Genomic DNA, 21,523 nt, shown 5'->3' with positions numbered 1-21,523 from the left:
GCAACACGTTGTGAATGGGCCATCGCTGGCAAGTGTACTATGGCCAACCAGATTTTCGATGGCCCAATCTTGGCCAAAGTGCTCGGCAATAGAAGTGTTTTCGTCCTCGTCTGTTGACTTGCCATTCACTTTTTGCCAGTCGCTGGCCATTCACTTTAGGCCAGTGACTGGCCATTCACTTTAGGCCAGTGACTGGCCATTCACCTTCGTCCAGTGGCTGGCCATTCACTTTAGGTCAGAGACTGGCCATTCACCTTTGGCCAGTGACTGGCCATTTACATTTGGCCAGTGACTAGCCATTCACTTTAGGCCAGTGATTTGCCATTAACCTTTGACCAGTCACTTTCGGCCAGCCACTGGCCAGTGACTTCCGGCCAGTCACTGACCGAAAGTGGCTGTAGTTTTACACTTAATACATAATTTATCACAGACTGCCTCAGTGTTCCTCAGAAGACTGTCAAGAGTTTCGGGAGGTCATGTTTTATAACTCAACCCCAAAAACTCTTACATAGTAATGACACGCGAAGCTGCTGCAAGGCTGCTCAATATGTATTGGACTTTTAGAGCGCAGCTCTTAGGGGCCCGTTTCCGGCATGAGCGGCGTCGCCGTCGCCGTCGCCGTCGCCGTCGGCGTAACCGCGCGGTGCATCATGGGAAATGTCCCATAATGCACCGCGCGAGCCCCCCACCGGGGTCACGTGACCTCATGGGGGTCACGTGACCCCCCGAGGTCACGTGACCCCCCGGTCACGTGATTCCCCTGAGGTCACGTGAGCCCCTCCTCGAGGTCACGTGACCCCCGCCGATGTCGAGTGACCCCCCGATGACGTCATCGTCACTGATGACGTCACCGGCATCCACATCGTCATCGTCATCATCACTGATGACGTCACCGGCATCCACATCGTCATCATCATCATCATTGATGACGTCACCGGCATCCGCATCGTCATCGTCATCATCACTGATGACGTCACCGGCATCCACATCGTCATCGTCATCATCACTGATGACGTCACCGGCATCCACATCGTCATCGTCATCATCACTGATGACGTCACCGGCATCCGCATCGTCATCGTCATCATCACTGATGACGTCACCGGCATCCGCATCGTCATCGTCATCATCACTGATGACGTCACCGGCATCCACATCGTCATCGTCATCATCACTGATGACGTCACCGGCATCCACATCGTCATCGTCATCATCACTGATGACGTCACCGGCATCCACATCATCATCGTCATCATCACTGATGACGTCACCGGCATCCGCATCGTCATCGTCATCATCACTGATGACGTTACCGACATCCGCATTGTCATCGTCATCATCACTGAGGACGTCATCAGTGACATCACTGATGTCGTCACCGGCATCCGCATCGTCATCGTCATCATCACTGATGACGTCATCAGCGACGTCACTGATGACGTCACCGACATTCGCATCGTCATCGTCATCATCACTGGTGAAGTCATCAGTGACGTCACTAATGACGTCATCGGTACCCGCATTGTCATCGTCACTGATGACGTCATCAGTGACGTCAGTGATGACATCGGCATTGGGGGTCACGTGACCCCCAAGGTCACGTGACCCCCCCTGGTTAGTTTAAGCCCCCCCCCCCCAGTGCCCTTGCCTCCTCCTCCTCAAGAGCTGCGCTCTAATTCGGCGTTACAGGGAGTTGTAAGCGGCTTTGATTTTTTTTCAGTACTAAGTCTTACGACGCTGGTTGCGATCACCATTCGAGTCGTCGTAGGTTCAGGGATGGTATGTTGTCCAACCATTAAGATCCCCCGGTAGTGCAGCAGTAAAAAAAAATAAAAGGAAATAACTTTAGGTGAAGGGACAGTGCAACAGTAGAGAGTTTTAGTAGATCGTTCCGATACCTCCGATAGTCCCGATAACGATACCATGCATGCGCAGAGAGGCGGTGGCGGAGTATCGGGTATCGTTATCGGAGTCATGGGAGCGATCTACTAAAACTCTCTACTGTTCAGTTACAATATTTTTCACTTCACAAGCTTACTGGCACTAATGGGAAAAAGAAGCCTTGAGTACACAGTATTTTTACACACTTAAGGGTGTAAATCAGTTTGTCCCTAGGCTAACACCCTTATGGCGTTTAGGCACGCACCCTTCACAAAGGGTGCATGCTAACACCCTTGGTGAAGGGTGCTTGGCATGAACTGGGTTCCTGCTGGGGTGCCCCAGTGGATGCTGGGCCACCCCAGCCAATCTGGCGCCGGGAGGGTATCATGCGACGTTTTGGTTATGTGGGGTACAAGGTCACATGACGCTCTCGCGACGCTGGATTGGCTGGTAGCGTCCGCCGCGCTCGGACGAAGAGTGAAATGAAGTATAGACCCCAGTATACATTTCATTGGAATGTGGCCAATACACATATCAGAACTTGTAAATTGTACGAAAATCATATATGCTATTGCATATTCTTATATTATTATTATATGATTTACAGCTTATCATGTTTACTGAACACATTTACACTTTTTCACTTAGAGGGATTGCCACATCACCACATACGAGGCATGTGATAAAGAAATAATGAGTCACACTAAACACAACTCACTTCATGAAGTAATACAAAAGTGTTCCTTGCAAGCCACATCATAACCCCGTGGGCAATTGGGAAGTGCTACGGCGCCTCCCTTTCTCGAACTCTAAAGGCCGGTTCACACATGCAGCGAAGCGCTAATGTAGCGCTTCTCACGTGTCGTCTGCTACTTATTGTCTGCCATGAACAACAGTATTGACGGTGCGACACAAAGCTGGTGAACGCTCCCGTCAGCACGCGCTTAGCACGAGGTCAGCGCTACGCTTGTAGCGCTCCGCTACATATGTGAACAGGCCTTAAGTGAGCAAGCAGTGGCCCCAAGCATCGCACTGCACAGCTGAACCATTGTGAACATCATGGTCTGCCACAAACGAAGCATGTAAAGCTTTCCTGTTTGGAGATCAAGTGACATGATTTGTTTGTCTCAGAGGATTGCAGGCAACCCACGCTCCGCTTATCACTTGTCTCCTACGCTCATCTGGCTCAATTCACAAATCGCGCATTGTACCAAACGGTCCAAGAAGACGGAAAGGAAGGACTCCCCTCATTCTCGGACCCTCGTTCGTGCAACCGGAAACAGCGATTCTACCCCTAGAAGATTAGCCCGTTGCTCAAAACTCGAACAAAAGTTGCTTTCCCCACCCCGTTCAGCCCTAAGCTGACAGTGTTGTGGAAGCTACGTGCTCCTTGGGCCAGCCCACGTGGGCCAACCACACGCTCGTCACGCCACGGGTACTTCGAACGGCTCGGTTGTAACGCGCTGACGCTATTGACACCACCACAACCCTGCCAGCGCCACCAAGGGCAAAGCTGATAACCACGCCTGCCTTGCCACTCCACGAACGCGGGGAATCTTTTCTGCTTTTGTTTTCGCCGGATATCCCATGACGCATCGCGCTCTCCGTTCGCTTCTCTTCGAGCGCTTGCTGTCGAGTGCACCGTTTGGAACGCAAAATATAGCCAGTCGTTCAAAATACAAACGTGCGATTATCATTTACGGTTATTATCCCTCATACTTCATTCACTTCCGAACGAAATTTGAATATTTCAATTTTTGTTTCCGTACTCTTTAAAGAACACAACTGTGATGATTTAATGAATGATGATGATGAAATAATTTTGACTAAACAGAGTGACCACAAGGGTATACTGAAGGAATCACTAACAATGATGAAACCTAGAAATCTATTAGTGCCTTCCCTGTGTTTTGCCATTGAGCGGAAGACGTTTCTTGGCCTATATTTTTGTTAGAAACAGGTGTGATCCGTCCGTCTGTTTTTTTTTTTTTTTTAATCTTGATGTTCGGCATATTTTTTATTTCCTAGGTTGAAAGCTCAAGGCATTCCCTGTTGTTTGTTCAATCACATTTACCCCAATGTTAGTAGGTTGCTTTTTTATGTTTACTGTCCTTGGGTATGTCAGGGGTTGTGAACAGTAAAACGCTGTAAGGCCAAAGAAGGAATTCCCTTTGTAAAGTGGTGGCAAGCAGAAGAGAAATTGTAAAGACTGACTTCATGTCTTCTCCTGCGTTTTCATTTTTGGGTCGCCTATTCATTTTTGCCCATTAATACTCAGCTGTGTTTGATACTTCTCTGCGTTTGTGTCATCCTTCAGAGAACCCGTCTTTAATAAATTATGTGTTTAGCCTGTTTAGCTAGCTTGCACCCTCCTTTTTGTTTTTATCCAATAATAAATGACTGTAGGATTCAACTTCAAGCACGGTGTTCATGCATACTAATAAATAGCAGCATACTTTTATTGACTAATGCTGATGATTGGACTAGTTAGTAGCCAATTATTGAAAAGAAAGCATGAAGAATATGGGAACAGAGGATATGAACACAACACAGCGCTGTGTTGATCTCCTCCTTCTTGTCCGTGCCATTCATATTCCATGTTTTTAATAACACATTTATTAATAATTTTCTGCTTGGTATCATCTGTATAGGGGTTCACTGGAACGACCCATCTGCTATTGCATTCACTTTAGGGCGGCTCCCCCTTCCTCATGGTGCCATCGTTCAGGAAGTGCAAGGCGGGTGTCACTCTCACTCTTGTGGTTCAGTTCCCCAGGTTCCCATAGGTTTCAAGCTGCTAGCCAAACTGAGTCAGGCCTTCCAGCCCTGCAGGAAATGTCAATTCCACTCTTTTAGACGTAGACACCCACATTATGCGTGTACGTGAAAGAAGCTCCAACAGAGAGGAAACAAAATGATTGGCCTTTTTTTAATGCATCTTTTTTTTTGCTGAGAACATACATAAACGTTACACGCTATTGTACATTCAGTGGTGCGGCTTAATTTAGGAAGAGCACTTTTTTATATATAACTTTTATATAAAGAAAAAACGCAATATAATGGGTGGGGCATAAATGGTTGCTATGAACAGCCCTATACATTTTCACATTACCTGATATCGCCAATAGAGTAGAGTAGCGTAGGGCTGCAATGCACCAATTACGGCTTTGTAACCAATTAATAGTTGGAATTTATTTGTTTATTACTATTGGCTATTATTCTTTGACAGAAAGAATAACCGGGCGTGTTGGCACGGTGGTAGTCTTTGAACTCCATCAAATATTCAGGTTTGACATTAGTTAATTTTTTCCGCCTTTTTTCATGTTTTTGCCTTTTCTAGCTGCTCTGCTTTTTGTAAGGGCTTTCGTCACTACTAAAAAACGTGACATCTAAACTCCTTTTATTTTTTGCGTCACACAATCGTAAACTTAAAAAGTGAGCCGGTTCGGTAAACGCGAAGAGGCCTAATTTCCGAGGGTGAAACCTCTAAAAACAATGGACAAGTAAAAGAAACGCAGGGTGTTCTTTCTCCGTTGTTTTTACCGCTTTTACCCTCGGAAATATCACGAAGAGACCGCGCGTCTCTACGCACAGGCATTAGCTTATGCAAAAAATCATGCTGCATGCTCGCTCTTCTAACGTTTTTCTCGCTCCCGCTTTATGAAACAAATCGGTGGCGAGCGGCTGTTAGGACAAGACGTCGCAACTAGCATGACCTGTGATTAACACTTTGGGACGGCGACTGAATCCTTGAACTGCCGTCGGACGGCACTTGAACGCTCCGCACAAGCGTCGTCAGACGAGCGCCGCACGACGGCGCAAAGAACATGCCCACGGTTCCGCCGCGCGGGAATCTTTCTCACACTGCGGAGCGAGCCACAGGTTTTGAAGAAGATACGCTCTTTTCAAATAACGAAATAACACAGGGTAGAAGCATAGTTAGAATCAAGCATAGCTTAGCAAGCGCACGGTGCACGACAATGTTTGAAACAGCAGCCGACTTCGCAGAAACAAAAGAAAGTTGCTAACCAGCGTTTGCACGAGTCGTGCATGGGCGGTTCTGAACTTACGGGCGTTGGCAAGACGCAGCGTCTTCCAGCTCTCAGTCATCGATTGTTATCCTTGAACACGGTATTCCTAAGGAAGATATTTAAAATATCCCCTAAAACGGCTAAAACGTGAAAAAAGGAGATTTCCGAAGCCTCTGGTACTTCAGCAACCATTCAACCATAGAGATCATACACTAACTCTAGAGGAAAAGGTCCGCCATTTTCCCATGCATTCTGGCTGCCGCAAGCGGCGGAGTAAGCAGGCAGACCCTCTGGGTCCCACATGGTTACCAACTGCCTTCGAGTTCACAAATATATCATCAGAGCAGTGTCATGAACTTCAACAATCCACGAACTTACCGGTGGAAAGATATTCGCGTTCCTTTCGAAGCTTTCTTTTGAATAGCGCGCACATCTACGGCCTCGAGTCAACGCTAAACTAAACCAGATACCCGGCTTCGCCAGTGGGGCGCGGGGGGGCGCGGTTGAGGAATACGAAACCGCGCAACCACCAGATTTCGGAGATTTCGATAGAAGGGAAGTTAATGCAGCGTAATGACTATATTGCTTTTTATAAGCGTTAAAATAGCTCAGAATTTAGTTTACAACGTTAAATTATCACTGTTTATATTGCTGAGAGTTTTCAGTCTTCGCGTTTACCATTGCGACTGTCGTCCTTCAGCTGGCAACGTTGCTTTCTTTCTCTCGTGTTCTGTTGCTCTCTTTCGCGATCGTTCACTCGGGACCCAGGATGTCGGCGCACGGGATTTGCCACTCCTCCTCACCCACCTTTCCCCCCCTGCTTTCAACCGAGCCCAACGGAACCTGATTGCGATAGCGATGGTCTTGCGCAGTCTTCAAGAGTCTCTTTTCCTTTTTAATTATTGTTATTTTTTTAGAACAATACTAAGCAAAATATTATTATATTAGTAACAATAAGAATTTCACTAAAATAATAATGTAAAACATTACAAAACGTGAGTAAATCTTAGGTTTTATTTAAACTTTAGGTTGTTTCTTTCTTGTGAAAACCGAAACCGAAACTAACTTAAGCAACGTTTCTTTCGTCATAATTCTTTGTGTGTGTGTGTGTGTGTGTGTGTGTGTGTGCATGCGCGTGCGTGTGTTTGTGCGCGCGCGTGTGGATGCGTCCGCGTGCATGCGCGTGTGCGTTTCTGGTTTTGCATCCGTGTGCGTGTGCGCGCGGGCGTGGGTTTGCGCGTGTGCATGCGTGTGTACGTGCGCGCGCGCGTCTATGTGTGCGACTGCGAGCGCGCAAGCGTCTGTTTGTGCGTTCTATTGCACTGCGCCCGGAAGAAGAACAATTAGATGTCCAGGGACACTGTTAAAACACTAACATATTGATTATTATTATTATTATTATTATTATTATTATTATTATTATTATTGTTGTTGTTGTTGTTATTGAAACATAGCCCTGAGACTTCAGACACAGGGCCCTAAACTTTTCTATAGCTGGCTGTAGCTGTATCTATAAATTTTTGAGGCCAACAATGCAAAGCTACAGGGGATGATAGCCCCCATTGAATTTCCCATAGACGACCATTGGCCATTTTTTATGGGATGTCTCGGACTGGTTTATTATGGGATTTGCCTCTTTATGTGTGTGAGTTTTTGTGCATGTCACCATATTCTCAAATGACTATTTTACTCGGGTTGACATGGTCATGGGACAGCTTCGAGCAGCATGTCATGAATATTTGTCAAACACTTTCACAATATTTTAATTTCATGTTGCCAGATATAAACTCGAGACTAACTGATTTTATTACTGTACACTTCCATCAATAAATATTTGTAAAAAATGCTAGCATAGAGCATTTCACCCTACTTTCCGATTTCTGAGCATGGAGTGATTGGTAAGAAAATTAAATATGAAATCATATATAAAATGTTGTTTCAAACATAAAAATTGTATGCAAAAGAGGCACTTTATTATTAGCTATTTGCATGAATTACAACTGACATTATAAGAAACTAGACTGCTAACAACTGTTGCTTTTCAAGCAGAAATCTTACCTGTACATTATGTACAGAGCCATATATAAGCTTTCCAAAACCATTCACATTATTTATTCAGCACCCTCTTCTACACCCTTCTGACATTCTTCACTAAATGTAGGGTGTAACACGAAACAGCACCTTTTTCGGTAAAATTATGAGGTTGTATTCCTAGTTTTTAGTGTGTTAAAAGGGTGTAGCCGAGGGTGTAAGTTGCTACAACACCCATTTTACACCCTTAAAGGTGTAAAAACTTTTACTGTGTAGTATGGCCGAGCATCACTGGCGTCAATCACCACGATAGCGTCAATAGCGTCACGGCGTTGCCCACCACCCTCCAACAACCACGTTGTTAACAACAAAACCAGTGTTCTGCACATCTAGGTCGAGATGTTCATTTTCTTTTTCTTTTACGCGTGGTTCGATTTTGAACCTTTTCGTTCTGGTTTTAACCGAAGCTGGTAGCTTTCTTTGACTCAGGAAATCAGTATCCTAGCACCTATATGAAACATTACTGAGACTAGCTTAAGTTTAATCAATATATGAGAGACGTCTTGTTTAGGCTCTTCCAAAACAGAAAGCCTGACATATCCAATCTTATCCGATTCAAGCACAAGCTGATCGGGGTGCGTGGCTAGCGTGGCGGTTTACTAAGCTGAGTGCATTGATACACCTATAGGCTTTTAAGATAAAGAAGGGGGCTTATGGTCGGTATACAGGTACACTGGCTGGGTAACGGAGGGTGCGTCTTCCAGGAAAGGGGAGGATGTGCGCCCGATGCACCTGACTACAACTTTTTTTTCTTCGAGTGCAGTTGGGAAGTAAATATGTCGAGCACTAACCGAAAAATCGCGGATGTGGTATTCGCGCTAAGAGGGCCGCGCAGCGACAGAGCGGTATTGTTAGCGCGAAGATGACGTTGGTGCTGCTTTCGTATTTTATTTTCATAGAACAACGACGGGCACAATATTTTCCCACTTCTAGTAATGTTCCAAATGAACATATCGCACGACAGTGCTAGTTAAGACAATAGCCTTTCAAGTCTAATAAAAAAAAAACTGAATAAAACGGTGATCGTTTGCTTGTGCTAACAGTGTTCGCGCGATGCACGCACTAATATCCTGCCAACCACTCGCTCATGATGCTTCTCTCGCTGCCCGTCGTTATGCCAAAGTTTCGACAACGCGATGAAAGTTTAGATTATGAGGCGAAACTGAAAATCAGCACTTTTTGCCGAACACTTGTCGACCATGTTTATGTCCACGGCGGCCAAGCTGAGAATCAGCTCTTCTGACCAAACACTCGCCGGCCGTGTTTATGTTTCCGGCGGCCAAGCTGAAAATCAGCACTGCTGCTCAAACACTTGCCGGCCGTGTTTATGTCTCCGGCGGCCAAGCTGAAAATCAGCACTGCTGGCCAAACACTCGCCGGCCGTGTTTATATATCCGGCGGCCATGCTGAAAATTAGCACTTGTGGCCAAACACTTCCCGGCCGTGTTTATGTCCCCGGCGGCAAAGCTGAAAATCACCACTCCTGGCCACACACTTGCCGGCCGTGTTTATGTCTCCGGCGGCCAAGCTAAAAACAGCCAGTTTATGGCCGGACCCTTGCCGGCCTTGTTTATGTCTCCGGTGACCAAGCACTTAAAGTGGCCAAGCTGTCCAGACACTGGCCAACCGTCGGCCGATCGAAATTCACTTTCTGGTGCTGCTTGGGTAATTCTTAGTGTTAAAACTCCCATGCAATCTATTTAGGTCAGAATTAAAGTCAATTCGGCCTTGAACTATTTCCTTCGTTTATTTGCGTACATCCTAAGGATACCATTTGAAAGTGTTGAGAGGTACAGTTGGCACACGGTCACCTTTTTGTTCAGTGTATACATACCTTCCGTCTATCCACGACTGCCTGCAGTTTGGCAGCCTGCTTTCATGGCTATCGCTTACCGTGTGTTCGTTAAGGGAAGCTCGACTCGATCAATGTTGGAATACAAACCTAGCTGTTCCCGAGGACGTTTTTTCAATACCGCAGACGGTGGCGTTTCGAATCAATAGAAGGAGATAATCATATTTCCTTTGTACACGAGCAAACGTAGGAGGCGACTTTTTGGGGTAGTAGCATCGTCTAATTGCCGCTAAAACACCGGCTAGTTGTGATCATTTGCTGTGCCGTGCAATCGTTTATATAGGTACGTTAGTGTGACAAATATGCTGCCTTACTGCTCATACCTCTGTCAGAATGTTACACGCATAACTAGATATTGTAAAGTTTGTATATATAATCTGCGATGCTTGTTAGAATTCCAGTGAGGGTTCCCGCCCCCTGAGAGAAGCTAAAAATTCGCCACATTGCTCAAAGTGCTATCTGCGGTTTTTTAAACGTCAGACATGTCTAGCACCCGTTACTAATTCCGGAGTAAAATTCTGATTTGAACAAATCTCGGTAAGTCGAGCTCATCAATGACCCTTTAACGTTTGTCCCGTGAAGTAGTCTAGCTTCCAAGAGAGATTTATGTTTTATTATTATTTTTTTTCTCTGTAAACAGCGGCTTGGTTTCGCCACCTCTCGCCGGTTACATCGTCGAGCAAGTGGGGTACAGAACCGGAACAATGGCCCTTTTCGGTCTTTTTGCCGGCTGGGTAAGACGCTGTTGTTCTGTCAAAACGCAGACTCTCAGGGAAGTCAGGGTTTCTCGGTGTACGACGGGAGGTAGGAAAGTAGCGCCTCTGCATACCTCTTCTTTCTTCATAAAGTGATTCTAATGCATTGTTACCAGTCTCATGCAATGTACAATTCTGCACTAATATATAGTTGTTTTTTTATAAAGTTTACGTAATCTTGAAGGTAACTGCGAATGGTCGGTGACCATTGTAGCTATCGCAGCCATCATGAATCCGCCAAACTCCATTACAATATTTCTGATTTCGCTGACTTACAATTACTATAAGGAATAAACACTCCTTCTCTCGATATGCCGCCGTCTGATATTTAACGAAGAGTCGTCAAAGTGTGTATCTTGTCATTTACTTCGTTTAACGTTTCAAAAAACGAAACGGATCAAAAATGACAGAAGGGTCCCCTCGGATTTCAATTCTAAGATGACATTCAGGACTGTAGCAGCCATCACAACTAAACAAAATTGTCGCGCCCAGCCAAATAGAATTAGAAGTACCTTTTCATTCCTAATCGCACTACTAGAAAAACAGATTGACAATAATTTTGTTTGCGAAAACCAACGCCGATGAGAATCTTTATTGAAAGCGTCCAACTTGTTACCTAAATGTTCATTGCGATCCAATCAGTAGTCACATAGTCAAAGCCAGAGCCACTATCACTCGCTACAAATACCGCCGGATCAGCTATTCTATAAGCTGGTCAGCTTCTCACAAATGAAGCTAAATGGGCTAGATGAAGTCACATTCCCTTCTGAATGATAAAATTACTATCAACCCAAAATATCAAAGCAAAACGCACAAACATCACATACACACAAACGCATACACAGATACACATACACGCACACCCACAAAACACACACATCCACACGCGCGTACGCACATAAACACACAGACATACGCACATACGCATGCACACACATCGAATTTGTTTACCTCGTCGCAGGCTGACCCAATTGTAACAGGATGGCTGGTACCTGTTGTTAAACGATCTCTATTTTTTATTCATGAAAATTCCTCGACGCGTGTATGATACGTTTTGAAAAAACTCACAATATTTATAAAAAAACTAATGCTGTCAATAAAATTTTTTTAAACGTCATATGCAATACAATCATGATCTGGGATATGCCTTACGCAGTCGTGGTACTCGAGTCTTTGCATTTGCTTGGTAGCGTGCGGACCTCGCCCTCATCACGGCATTGTTAACTTGAGAACCCAATGCTAAAACAAACAAAAATGTAATACCAATTTATCTTAATTTGGCTTAACTCGCTACTACTTATTTTGCAAATAACACTTAGTATGACATATTATTAAATCTGAAGTTCACGCTAACAATAATATTTAAAGTTGAGGGCATCTCCCACTCAATGAACCACTTTTTTAATTCATTTGGGTTAGCACGCAGCAGCCTAAACCTCTTTTTTTAAATATATTCGTAGACCTAACAAGCATCTGCAAGCACTCAGTACGGTGACATAATTATTGTTGATAAACACTAAAACCAATATTATCCCCAGTACCAAATCTTGAGGTACGCAAAGTAACTAGAACGAGATGGTATATTTTGCCATTCAAAACAATAGATGGCGGACACAAACGTGTGCTTCGGTCATTATTAATATTCAGCCAGCTGAGCACACGGCTCCACTATGGTGCTAAAGGACAAACGCCGTCATAAAGATCTCAACATTGGAAAGCTAGATTAGCTGGACTTTGCCAGCCGCCAGTCCCACGACAAACGAGTGCTCGCTGCAGATTATTTTTCTTGCCACCAGCAAAACAAGCGTGCGTAGTTCAATGCGGCTCATTTTTACAAGATCGTTGACCCTTCCCAGAAGTCTACTATGTGAGCACCTTTATCCTTATCTATATAATATTCCTCAGTCCTAAGTTTGTTCAGCCATTTAAGTAAGCTAAATCTGAAAGATAGTCCCTGGGTTGTAAAGCGACGTGCAAACTCCCCAAATCTTTAAAGTACCCTAAAATATCATTCCTGGTGAGTCTTTATTATAGCGGATAAAACATAGATGTGAAAAAACTTGAAAAATTGTAAGGGCGACTAGTCTGATGTCCATAGCCACCGCTATTGTTTGGGCGACAACAGGTTGGAAGTGTACCTAGTTGTTTGCTGAGTCGAATGAAAATCTTTTTGTAGACTAGAATTACGCGTTTTACTCAGTGGTGCAAAATATGTACACATAATAAAAGGGGCCTTACTGAAAATGACAAATTGGTTGTACCTACTTGGTAGAAAGTAGGAAAGATACTTCCGATTTATAAGTCAGGGGACGGAAACAAACCATCTAGCTGTAAACTTGTCTAACTAGTACGTGTGTAAGCTTCTGGAAAAGATAATGCTTTTCCATATGAAGAAATATATTGGTGACCATGCATAGTATTATTTTCCCCCCATCAGCACGGTTTCGGTAGATAGTTATCGCGGAGTACTCAGTTAATTCAGCTAGTTCATGAACTTTCGGATATAATCAATGACAGGGGCCAAACAGACTTAATGTTTCTTGACTTTTCGAAAGCGTTCGACCGAGTATCGCACCATAAGCTTTTCTTAAAACGTTCCACTATTTTTTAAAAAAAATCACTTAATTAACTGGATATCGTTCTACCTATTTAATTAAAATGCAGTGTGTATATTTTAAAGGTCACATTTCTACTCCCCTTCCAGTCCCCTTCCAGTAACGTCAAGTGTACGGCAGGGCTCAGTCCGCGGGCCTCTTTAGTTCTTGGTTTTTATCAATGACATTAGTAAAAAGATTCAGAAACCCGTTAGGTTATTTGCAGATTGCGTTATTTATTATGTAGCAAAATCGGCATAGGATCAGGTCACTCTTAACAATGCTTTAATACGGATTGAAGAAGGAACAAATATTTGTCATTTGGAAATATAGTGGGATAAAACGGTAGCAATGATAATAACACGAAAAGAAATCCTTTAAAGTATGGTTATTCAATAAATGCGAACCGCATTAAATTTGTTGGCCACTCTAAATACCTTGGAGTAACCATAAGTAGCAAACATCTTTGGCACAGGCTTGGGCCAGACTGGCGCGAGCAAAAGCCAACTTGGCACAAGCCTGGCACAAGCTTACGCCAGACTGGCCCAAGTATGAGCCGGGGAAGTGTGCTGCTAGGGGAACCAGTACGTAGATGACGTTCTTAAAAAGCAAGAGTAAAACGTTTTACACTTCGATGCACCTTCAAATTTGCTGATTGGGAAACAAAGAAAAACTGCATACCAAACTCTGTTTCGACTTATTCTGCAATATGCTAACACAGTTGGATATCCTTACACTGCGAGTGAAATTAACAACATTGAACGAGGGCAAAAACTGGGTGGGAGATTCCTATTCAATAATATAGGTATAGTGTTTCGACGTCAGGTTTACTGGAGCAAGCTGTCATCCACTCACTGAAGACTAAAGCGAGAATATACAGATTACGTAGAATTACCCAACTTAAAACTCTTTGATAAATGTGTTATTTAATGTTAATAGTGCGACATATATAAAATTTTCAAATACAACATCGTCTAGAATAAATCATACAAGGGCTATTAAAAAATATAATTTTAGGGACGATATGTATCCTCTATTTTTCGGGCAATCAACGATGGAACTCTTTACCCAACGAAGAATTGCAACCCTTCCGTCATTGGGCGTGTTTGGTAATGCAAATACTTCTGCCACGAGTTAGTGTTCTTGAGCGAAATATGTCACTGTTCTTTGTAACCACCCCTGCCTTTGCTCACAGGCGTGATCCACAATATTCTTTATATAAAAAATTTTAAAAAAATATCGCCCGCTGCTTTTAGTCTGGGCTATGTAGGGCTTGCACCATTTTGGAATAATAAAAAAATAGCATTAATAATACATCTATGTATTACTTGTGTATTTATATTTATAGATTAAGAACCCCCTTGGGTGTATACATAAAAGGTGGGTAGCAAAGAAACAAAAAGAAAAATGCCACAAAAGTAAGTACGCTTTCAGAAATAAAAAAAAAACACCAAAATGGTAATTGTAAAAAAAAAAAATTACTACATTATGCGATATTACAAAATAGTTTCTTGAATTCAGTTCTGGGGACGACAGTTCTGTTGTGGGTTTTAATCAATGACAGTAAGTGACAATAGAAGCTCCGCAACGTGACGGTTCTTGCCTTCGGGCGTCTCACATCGAGGTTATAGCGCGTACGATCATGGCGGCGTTCTGAAGAGGCGATATATCATGGCGATAAGCATGTTCTGTAGAAAACAATGTGAAACTGAGGGGGTTTACAAAGATTGTGACGCTCAGAGCCGGAGGAGAGGGGAGGGGAAGGCATTGGCACGGATTCGAAAACAGGTGACGCTGGTGAAAAAATAAAACTACTCGCAAAAAAACAAAAACAAAAACAAAACCGTTATGCCAGACATTTCGAAGTGATTCAGTATTGTTGATAGGGCAGGCTCCATCTGGTTCCCAAAAGGCAAATGCGTATTCCAGTTTCTAAGTGTCAAGAAAATATCAAGCAAGCAGTTTTAGGTATGGTGGGGTGAGTTTCAAGTTGCGCTATAAAAGCCCTAAACAACGATAGCAGAAGAGATGATATGGCTGATATGAAGGACCCAGGAAAGACCAGATGAGGGGTGGACTCTGCGATACTTACAGAAATTTTAACGTAAAACGTTTACAGGCTACTTTTTCAGGTCTCCATCGTGTGCACCCAGGACACCACATTCTTCATTGAATATGGTGAATATGGACTATCTTCATTGAATATGACGTCACATGACCTCGTGCCACGTGAGCTATACACAAATTCATTTTCCCAGACAGATTTAACGGCAAAAGCACGTCACGTGACCTCAAAACAAACAGTTTTTTGCCGCGAAATTTAGCGGCAATAATGATGTCACGTGACTTCATGCCACGTCACCTACACACAAATTTAGTTCCTCCGCTAAATTTAGTGAACAAATTGACGTCAGGTGTCATGACGTCACGTGGCCTATGTGTAAATTCAGATTCCCTGCTAGACTCAACGATAAAATTGACGCCACGTAACCTAAACTTAAATTCAGCTTACGGACTACCCGTCACTTCGTCATTCTGTGGGGAAAGTCAGTGGGTCATTAGGGAGTTTTCGAGGGCCGTTTTTCTACCTCCGCTACGGTGTCCGGACGAAGACGGCACTACTGCGCCTGCGCGGCGCTAGCCTTGTCTGCGGAGTCGCGGTTCAGTAGCGGGTTGGGGTGAACGTTGCGGGAGAGCGGAAACGATATACAAAAACTCACTATTGAGTGTATGGGATGGAAAGGAGTCAATGGGGTGGAAGGGTTTTTATTCGGCCTCCAAAATTACAGATATAAAATTATATTTAAGATTTATGCGCCAAGTAGCCACAATGGCACGTTGAAAATAGGGCTGAAGCCCCTCCCTCCCTTCGAGTTCGGCGCAAGGAGAGAATCATGACGTATTATACAGAGATCTCAACATTCCCGCGCATTCCGCTAGCCTTACCCTAGCAGTCAAAAAAGCTGCACGCGCATGGGCAGCTGAAACCTCTAGGCATAACGTCGCACACAGCGTTTTTTTTTTTTTTTTTTCTCGCGTCGATTGATGCATTTGGGGCAAATGCTTGTGATATTCGTATTCAGATGACAAAAAAATACGGTGAAATTTACCTCTAAGTCATTTTTTAAAGAACCAGTTAAGCCTGCATTAAAATGAGTACGAAGAAATATAACGTTTAGAGCGACAAGTAAAGGAAACGAGCCTGCAATTTTGAGAGTTGAGCGACATCTGTCATTTTTCACACCATGGATTAATAAGGATGAGGTCATCTATTTTGAATGAGTACGTGATGTCCAGTGTTTACTATTGTGAATACTGCACTTCTTAAATATAGTGTTTGGAGCCGCTACTTTGGTTGCATTTCTCGTATTGTTTAGTTATCTCCCTGCATTTCTCATCCTCACTATTGTTTCTCTATTAATACACCAGGGAACTAATTAAGCTAATATTATAGTAGATACATATTTTTTTTCAGAAGAGTTACAACTTTTAACACAGATTTCGAGATATTGCCAAATTAAATTCGCTTACTTTAAAACAAAAGGGTTTAATACAGATATTTTTGTCGTCTTCCAGATACCTGTGACCTTTGCACTGTGGGTGCATTCTTTGTATTGGCCAGGCAAGCATAAAGCGTCCTCTATCAACTCGCATTCCAGAGTTCCTGCCGAAGCCGATGCCTAAATAACATCCCTTCAAATTACTATCACGTTAAAATAGATATTTGCCTTGTTCCGGTTTTGTCGGCAATTTACGTTTACCTTTAAGCCGAATAAAATCGTCTGCCCTGATAGTTTCATCGAGCACTCTTCTTTTCTTCCATTTTAAAATTGTACTAATATAGAGTGCTTAGAGTCTTTGTGCCTTGTGTGGCAGTGATCCGGATACCCTAAAACTGTGCATCAGAAAACGGAAGTGAGGACAGGAAAGACTACATTTCTAGCGCTCTGTTCTATCCCTGAAAGTTTCTCAAACACATGATTGCGAACAAGGAAACTGCAATCGATTTGTTTATTATCCTATTCTATACAAAAAACACACATCTCACACCCACTACTTTAGCTGATGTTACGAGGTTATTGCACTACCTCTCTAGGATGAGGGGAGCTGTAAAATTTGATAACGGAACTCTTTTATGAGCCGTATTTCCCTTTCCACATGTACCGTTTTTCCGTGCCACTTTACATGCAACTTCGCTGCGACTCACCTGCTTTTCTCCAGCGATGCGGAATGGGGGAATGCACAGCTTAACGGCCCCTTGTAGATGGTCCTGCACCTTGAATTACGTGACGTAACTAGGGTAAATATACCGGGAATATTTTTCCACCTAAAATTGGCGGAAAAATTTCCCCGGAAAGAGTAACGGAATTATCGGCAATGTTAGATGCGTGTGACGTCACGTGACATCAGACGTGATGTCATACATCACGTATCTTTTATAATGACGTCACGAAGGTAACTTTGTGACGTTACCCTCGGGGGGGTAACCCTCGTAAATCTCGTGAGGGTAACGCCTGTAACGTCACACGTGACGTCACGTGTGACGTCATTATGGGAAACGTCCCATAGTGCAACACCCGGTTACGCCGACGTCGACGACGACGCGGACGGAGCCGATTAAGCCGAAACGGGCGCCTAAGAGCTGCGCTTTGAAACCTTTCAAATGAATTATTTCACAGAGGTGCGACGTTTTTCCTAGATTATCATATATTAACTTAGCAAAAATGCTTCCCGGTATGCACGGTAGACAGTAATGTTAGACAAAACACTTCGTTTGCACGGCGCGAGCAGCGTGAATGAAACTACTTACCTTCTAAAGTAGCGTATTGTCCAACAAGTCGTGAAGTATAGAATGTTTGGAACAAAGACCGACTGTACAATAGAGCTAGACGCGACATCGACAACACGCTAAATGTCTCGCGAATACCTGGACGTAACTGCACGCAGTTAGCTTGGACTGTGCGCAACACAGCACTGCGCCTAATTGACGAGTGATTGCGAGCTCTCGTACCTTTATTGAGTGACGTCGCAGGTGTCAGCGGCACCCGGACGGGCGGTGGCCAACCGCGTCAGCCATCCCCTCCCTCTTTTGACTGGCCAATTTCACCCCTTGAACGCTGCGCCCGAGGCGGTCACCCCACGCTTTCCTAGTGACGCCACTGCCTTTATTTTAACGGCGTGACAAAACCACAGGTGCAGCAGTCGAGAAATCGATAGAAATCTCGCCCCCTGCAAGACTACACTACTACCGCTACATTGGCATCACTTCTCCTTCCGAATGCTTAACGCAAGACTTAGGCTATTTATATTTAATACTTGAAAATATTTAAAACATTTTCACCAGCCAGAAATTAGGCTAACAGAACCTCACAACCGCTACAAGTCCAGCCACCCATAAAACGAGGACGTCTCCAGTGAAACGACAGGAAAACAGCTAATGTGGTAAAACTTCTTTCTCCTCATGCTTGAACCTGGAACTCTTCCGGCCCCGCTCCTCCACTCATTCGCACTGCCTTGAGTATCCTCGCGCAAAGCAAGTAAAATGACAACTGGAATAAAAAAAAATCCTGATGCGATACCGGCAACTAATGTAAACCAATTAAACAAACCTGGGTATTTTACTTGCCTGTAAGAGGGATTATATGGGCAAATGTTCTTCATTTTTCATTGAACAATGGAAAAGCCTCTCGTAGACTGAGAAATCCTGTTCCTGTAGTTTCATGTCAACATACAAAAGCAAATGTAGAGGTTTTCGGAAATTTAGTTGAAGTACCGTAAATACCGCTGCTACTTCGCAGGTGGTATCAGCAACTACTGAAAACCTACAATTGTAAAATATGGAGGCACATCATCGTGTCCTTCAAAGGCCGACGACCATTTCACGCTTTCCACTTTTCCATCGCTTCCTCCTCTCCATAATTCTTCCATTCCCACAGTTGCCTGTTTCGTCCTTTCCCTTGCCCCTCGTCCCCTACTCCTGCTCCGCTAAGCCCAAAGCGGCTAGACCATCACCTCTAGCCTGGAAAAAAAAAAAAAGAAGATCACGATATAAAATGAAACCCCAACATGATTGACAAGCGGCCTTGAGTCCGTTAGTTACAATGCCGGTGGTGTCAGTGCAGGTTTTTAGTCAGCGCGCCCTGCACTGGTATTTCTTTATATGTCCCCCTTTGAGCCTCGCTGCATGCCTGGGCCTGCCCGGACCCCTCCTTCTTCAAAGTGACCGCTATCGAGCTCTGTCGGTCGCTGCTCGCCTACATCCAGGACCCTCCGGCTCCTTCTATCGGCACGCGGCTTCAAGGCACTCAGCTCTCCACCACTGAGCCCAGACAAAAGACCAAGCCTAAACCTACCGCACATCTATCCTCTGACGCCGTCGCACCAACCGGGCCAACAAATAAAAATTGAGGCCCCCTGTCCCCCGGTCCTGTGCGTTAAACCCTTTCACCGCAGCATTTCCTAATGCAAAAAAAAAAAGGGAAATAAACGTTCCTACCTGCCTACCTACGTTGGAATTTTTCTTTGTTTTTTTCGGGGGGAAAAGGAAGAGGGGGGAGGGGAGGACGTTGCTCAATATGATTGGAAGCTGTCTTTATTTTTTGGTGGTTCTTTTCGTTTTAGAGAGGATATTCGCGACTCCAACTAACTATAGGTGGCGCCACTTATTTTCCAAAATGGCGGTTATAGTGAGGGTCGGAGATGCGTGCCGGCTGTTGAGCCTGCCTAGTGTGTTGGCTTCACTGTGCGACACAAATTATTTCGGGTAATACGAGGAAGCTAGGGTGTTATGAGCGCAGTTCACCACTTTATGCTAAAAACAAGAACGGTGTTTTGCGTAATATTTACGCAGGGACGGGTGTTTTAATTCTGGAGCGAAACCGAAACTGACCTCTATTTTAGATTTAATTTCTCGATATAGGTCTTAATTTCGGATTCTTTCATAACTCAAGATGTGTCTCCCATCGTAATTAGTTTGTTTAAGAAGTTGCTCTCGGAAACTTTATTTTGTAACATACATGTTCGATCCAGGCTGATATTTGTGCGTTCTCGCTGCCTTTTCTCGCTCAGATAATTGTCATGGGAAATGATGAACTGCGAGCCTTTAATGTTTTTTTTTGTGTATTTAGATGAATATTTGGTTTAACATTATTCCCAGCACACGCATAAGAGAATAATTCCAATTTTTACAATATGTCCACGAAACGTACACTCTAAGCCCTGTCCCACTTAGTAAGAGGGACATTTCTTCGATTTTTTCCCACTTAACTTTAAGGGGGGCGACAGACCTCTTAATATTACATGGAGATTCTCCCTCTTAATTAAGTGAGACACCAGCCCTTTTAAAGTAGGCGATACGGCGTCTCCCTTAAATTTGAGGTCAGAGTCTCTTAGTAAGAGGGACATTTTTTAGATATTTTCCCCCTTAAATTTGGAGGGACGGTGGCCCGCTTAAAATGCAGGGGTATAGTCCCCCTTAAGTCGGGGTCACGCTGCTTATACATCATACAAAAAACATTCTGCAGACATGTTCCGGAACGAGTCGCCGCGACATGCGAGCTTCGTACGCCACGAGCAACCAAATCAAGAGGTTGCTTTGTCACGTGGCATACAAAGCACGATTTCGCGGTGACTCGTTCGGGAACATGTCTGCAGAATGTATTTTGTATGATGTATAAGCAGCGTGACCCCGACTTTAGGTTATCTCTTTTATTGTATCGTAGAATTTCTGCTCCTTCATGTTTGGACTGTCAGCTGACATGCTGCACTGCAGTGATGCAGTTCTCGCACTTTCGCTGATATTGTTTAACCAAAGTTATTCTGTGCTGCATAACAGAATTGAAATTTGATCTGTATATGTGTTAAATAAAACAGTAACAATCTTTAAGAGTAAACACGTGTTTTATTTGCCATGACACAAGAAAATATTTTGAAATGTCTTTATCAAAATAGTAATTTTATAACGATGTTCTGGTAGGTTTCACGGATAAAAAAGACGTTAGAACGACGGCAGAAATTGGCGTTTCTTGGAAACAATCACACAAAATATTTCGTGCTGCAAAGTGACTCTTTTTGCCTATCATAAACAGTAACAATACAATCGTGCTGAAAAAAAAAACTTTTTTTTTTTAGCGGATAACACAAAAAGGAAGTACATTCTAAAAAAAGCCCATGCGTCTACTTTGCCGCACAACACTTGAAAAGACAATCACCATAACTCTCGGAGGCAGCTCAGCGAATGCAGATGCCGAAACATATGATTATACCAAAACAATGTGTTGCGACACTAACCACAACTAGTGTGACGTTTTGCATTGCTTA

General features: G+C 43.8%; 1 protein-coding gene across 1 annotated transcript in view; it reads left to right on the top strand.

Annotated features, from left to right (window-relative positions):
- The window catches only part of LOC115332859 (MFS-type transporter SLC18B1-like), a 38,554-nt gene extending 21,666 nt beyond the window's left edge, over nt 1–16,888 (top strand). The window contains exons 12-13 of the mRNA XM_042291362.1: nt 10,496–10,589; nt 16,781–16,888. Of these exons, the coding sequence (XP_042147296.1) occupies nt 10,496–10,589; nt 16,781–16,888 (202 nt within the window). The remainder of the gene's footprint in view (nt 1–10,495; nt 10,590–16,780) is intronic.
- The last annotated feature ends 4,635 nt before the right edge of the window (nt 16,889–21,523 follow it).

Source organism: Ixodes scapularis, unplaced genomic scaffold (assembly GCF_016920785.2).
Source record: "Ixodes scapularis isolate PalLabHiFi unplaced genomic scaffold, ASM1692078v2 PGA_scaffold2__306_contigs__length_199485367, whole genome shotgun sequence".
In the NCBI taxonomy this organism is placed as follows: domain Eukaryota; kingdom Metazoa; phylum Arthropoda; class Arachnida; order Ixodida; family Ixodidae; genus Ixodes; species Ixodes scapularis.
The sequence above is the reverse complement of the archived record's forward strand: the minus strand, read 5'-3'. Positions and strand labels throughout refer to the sequence as shown.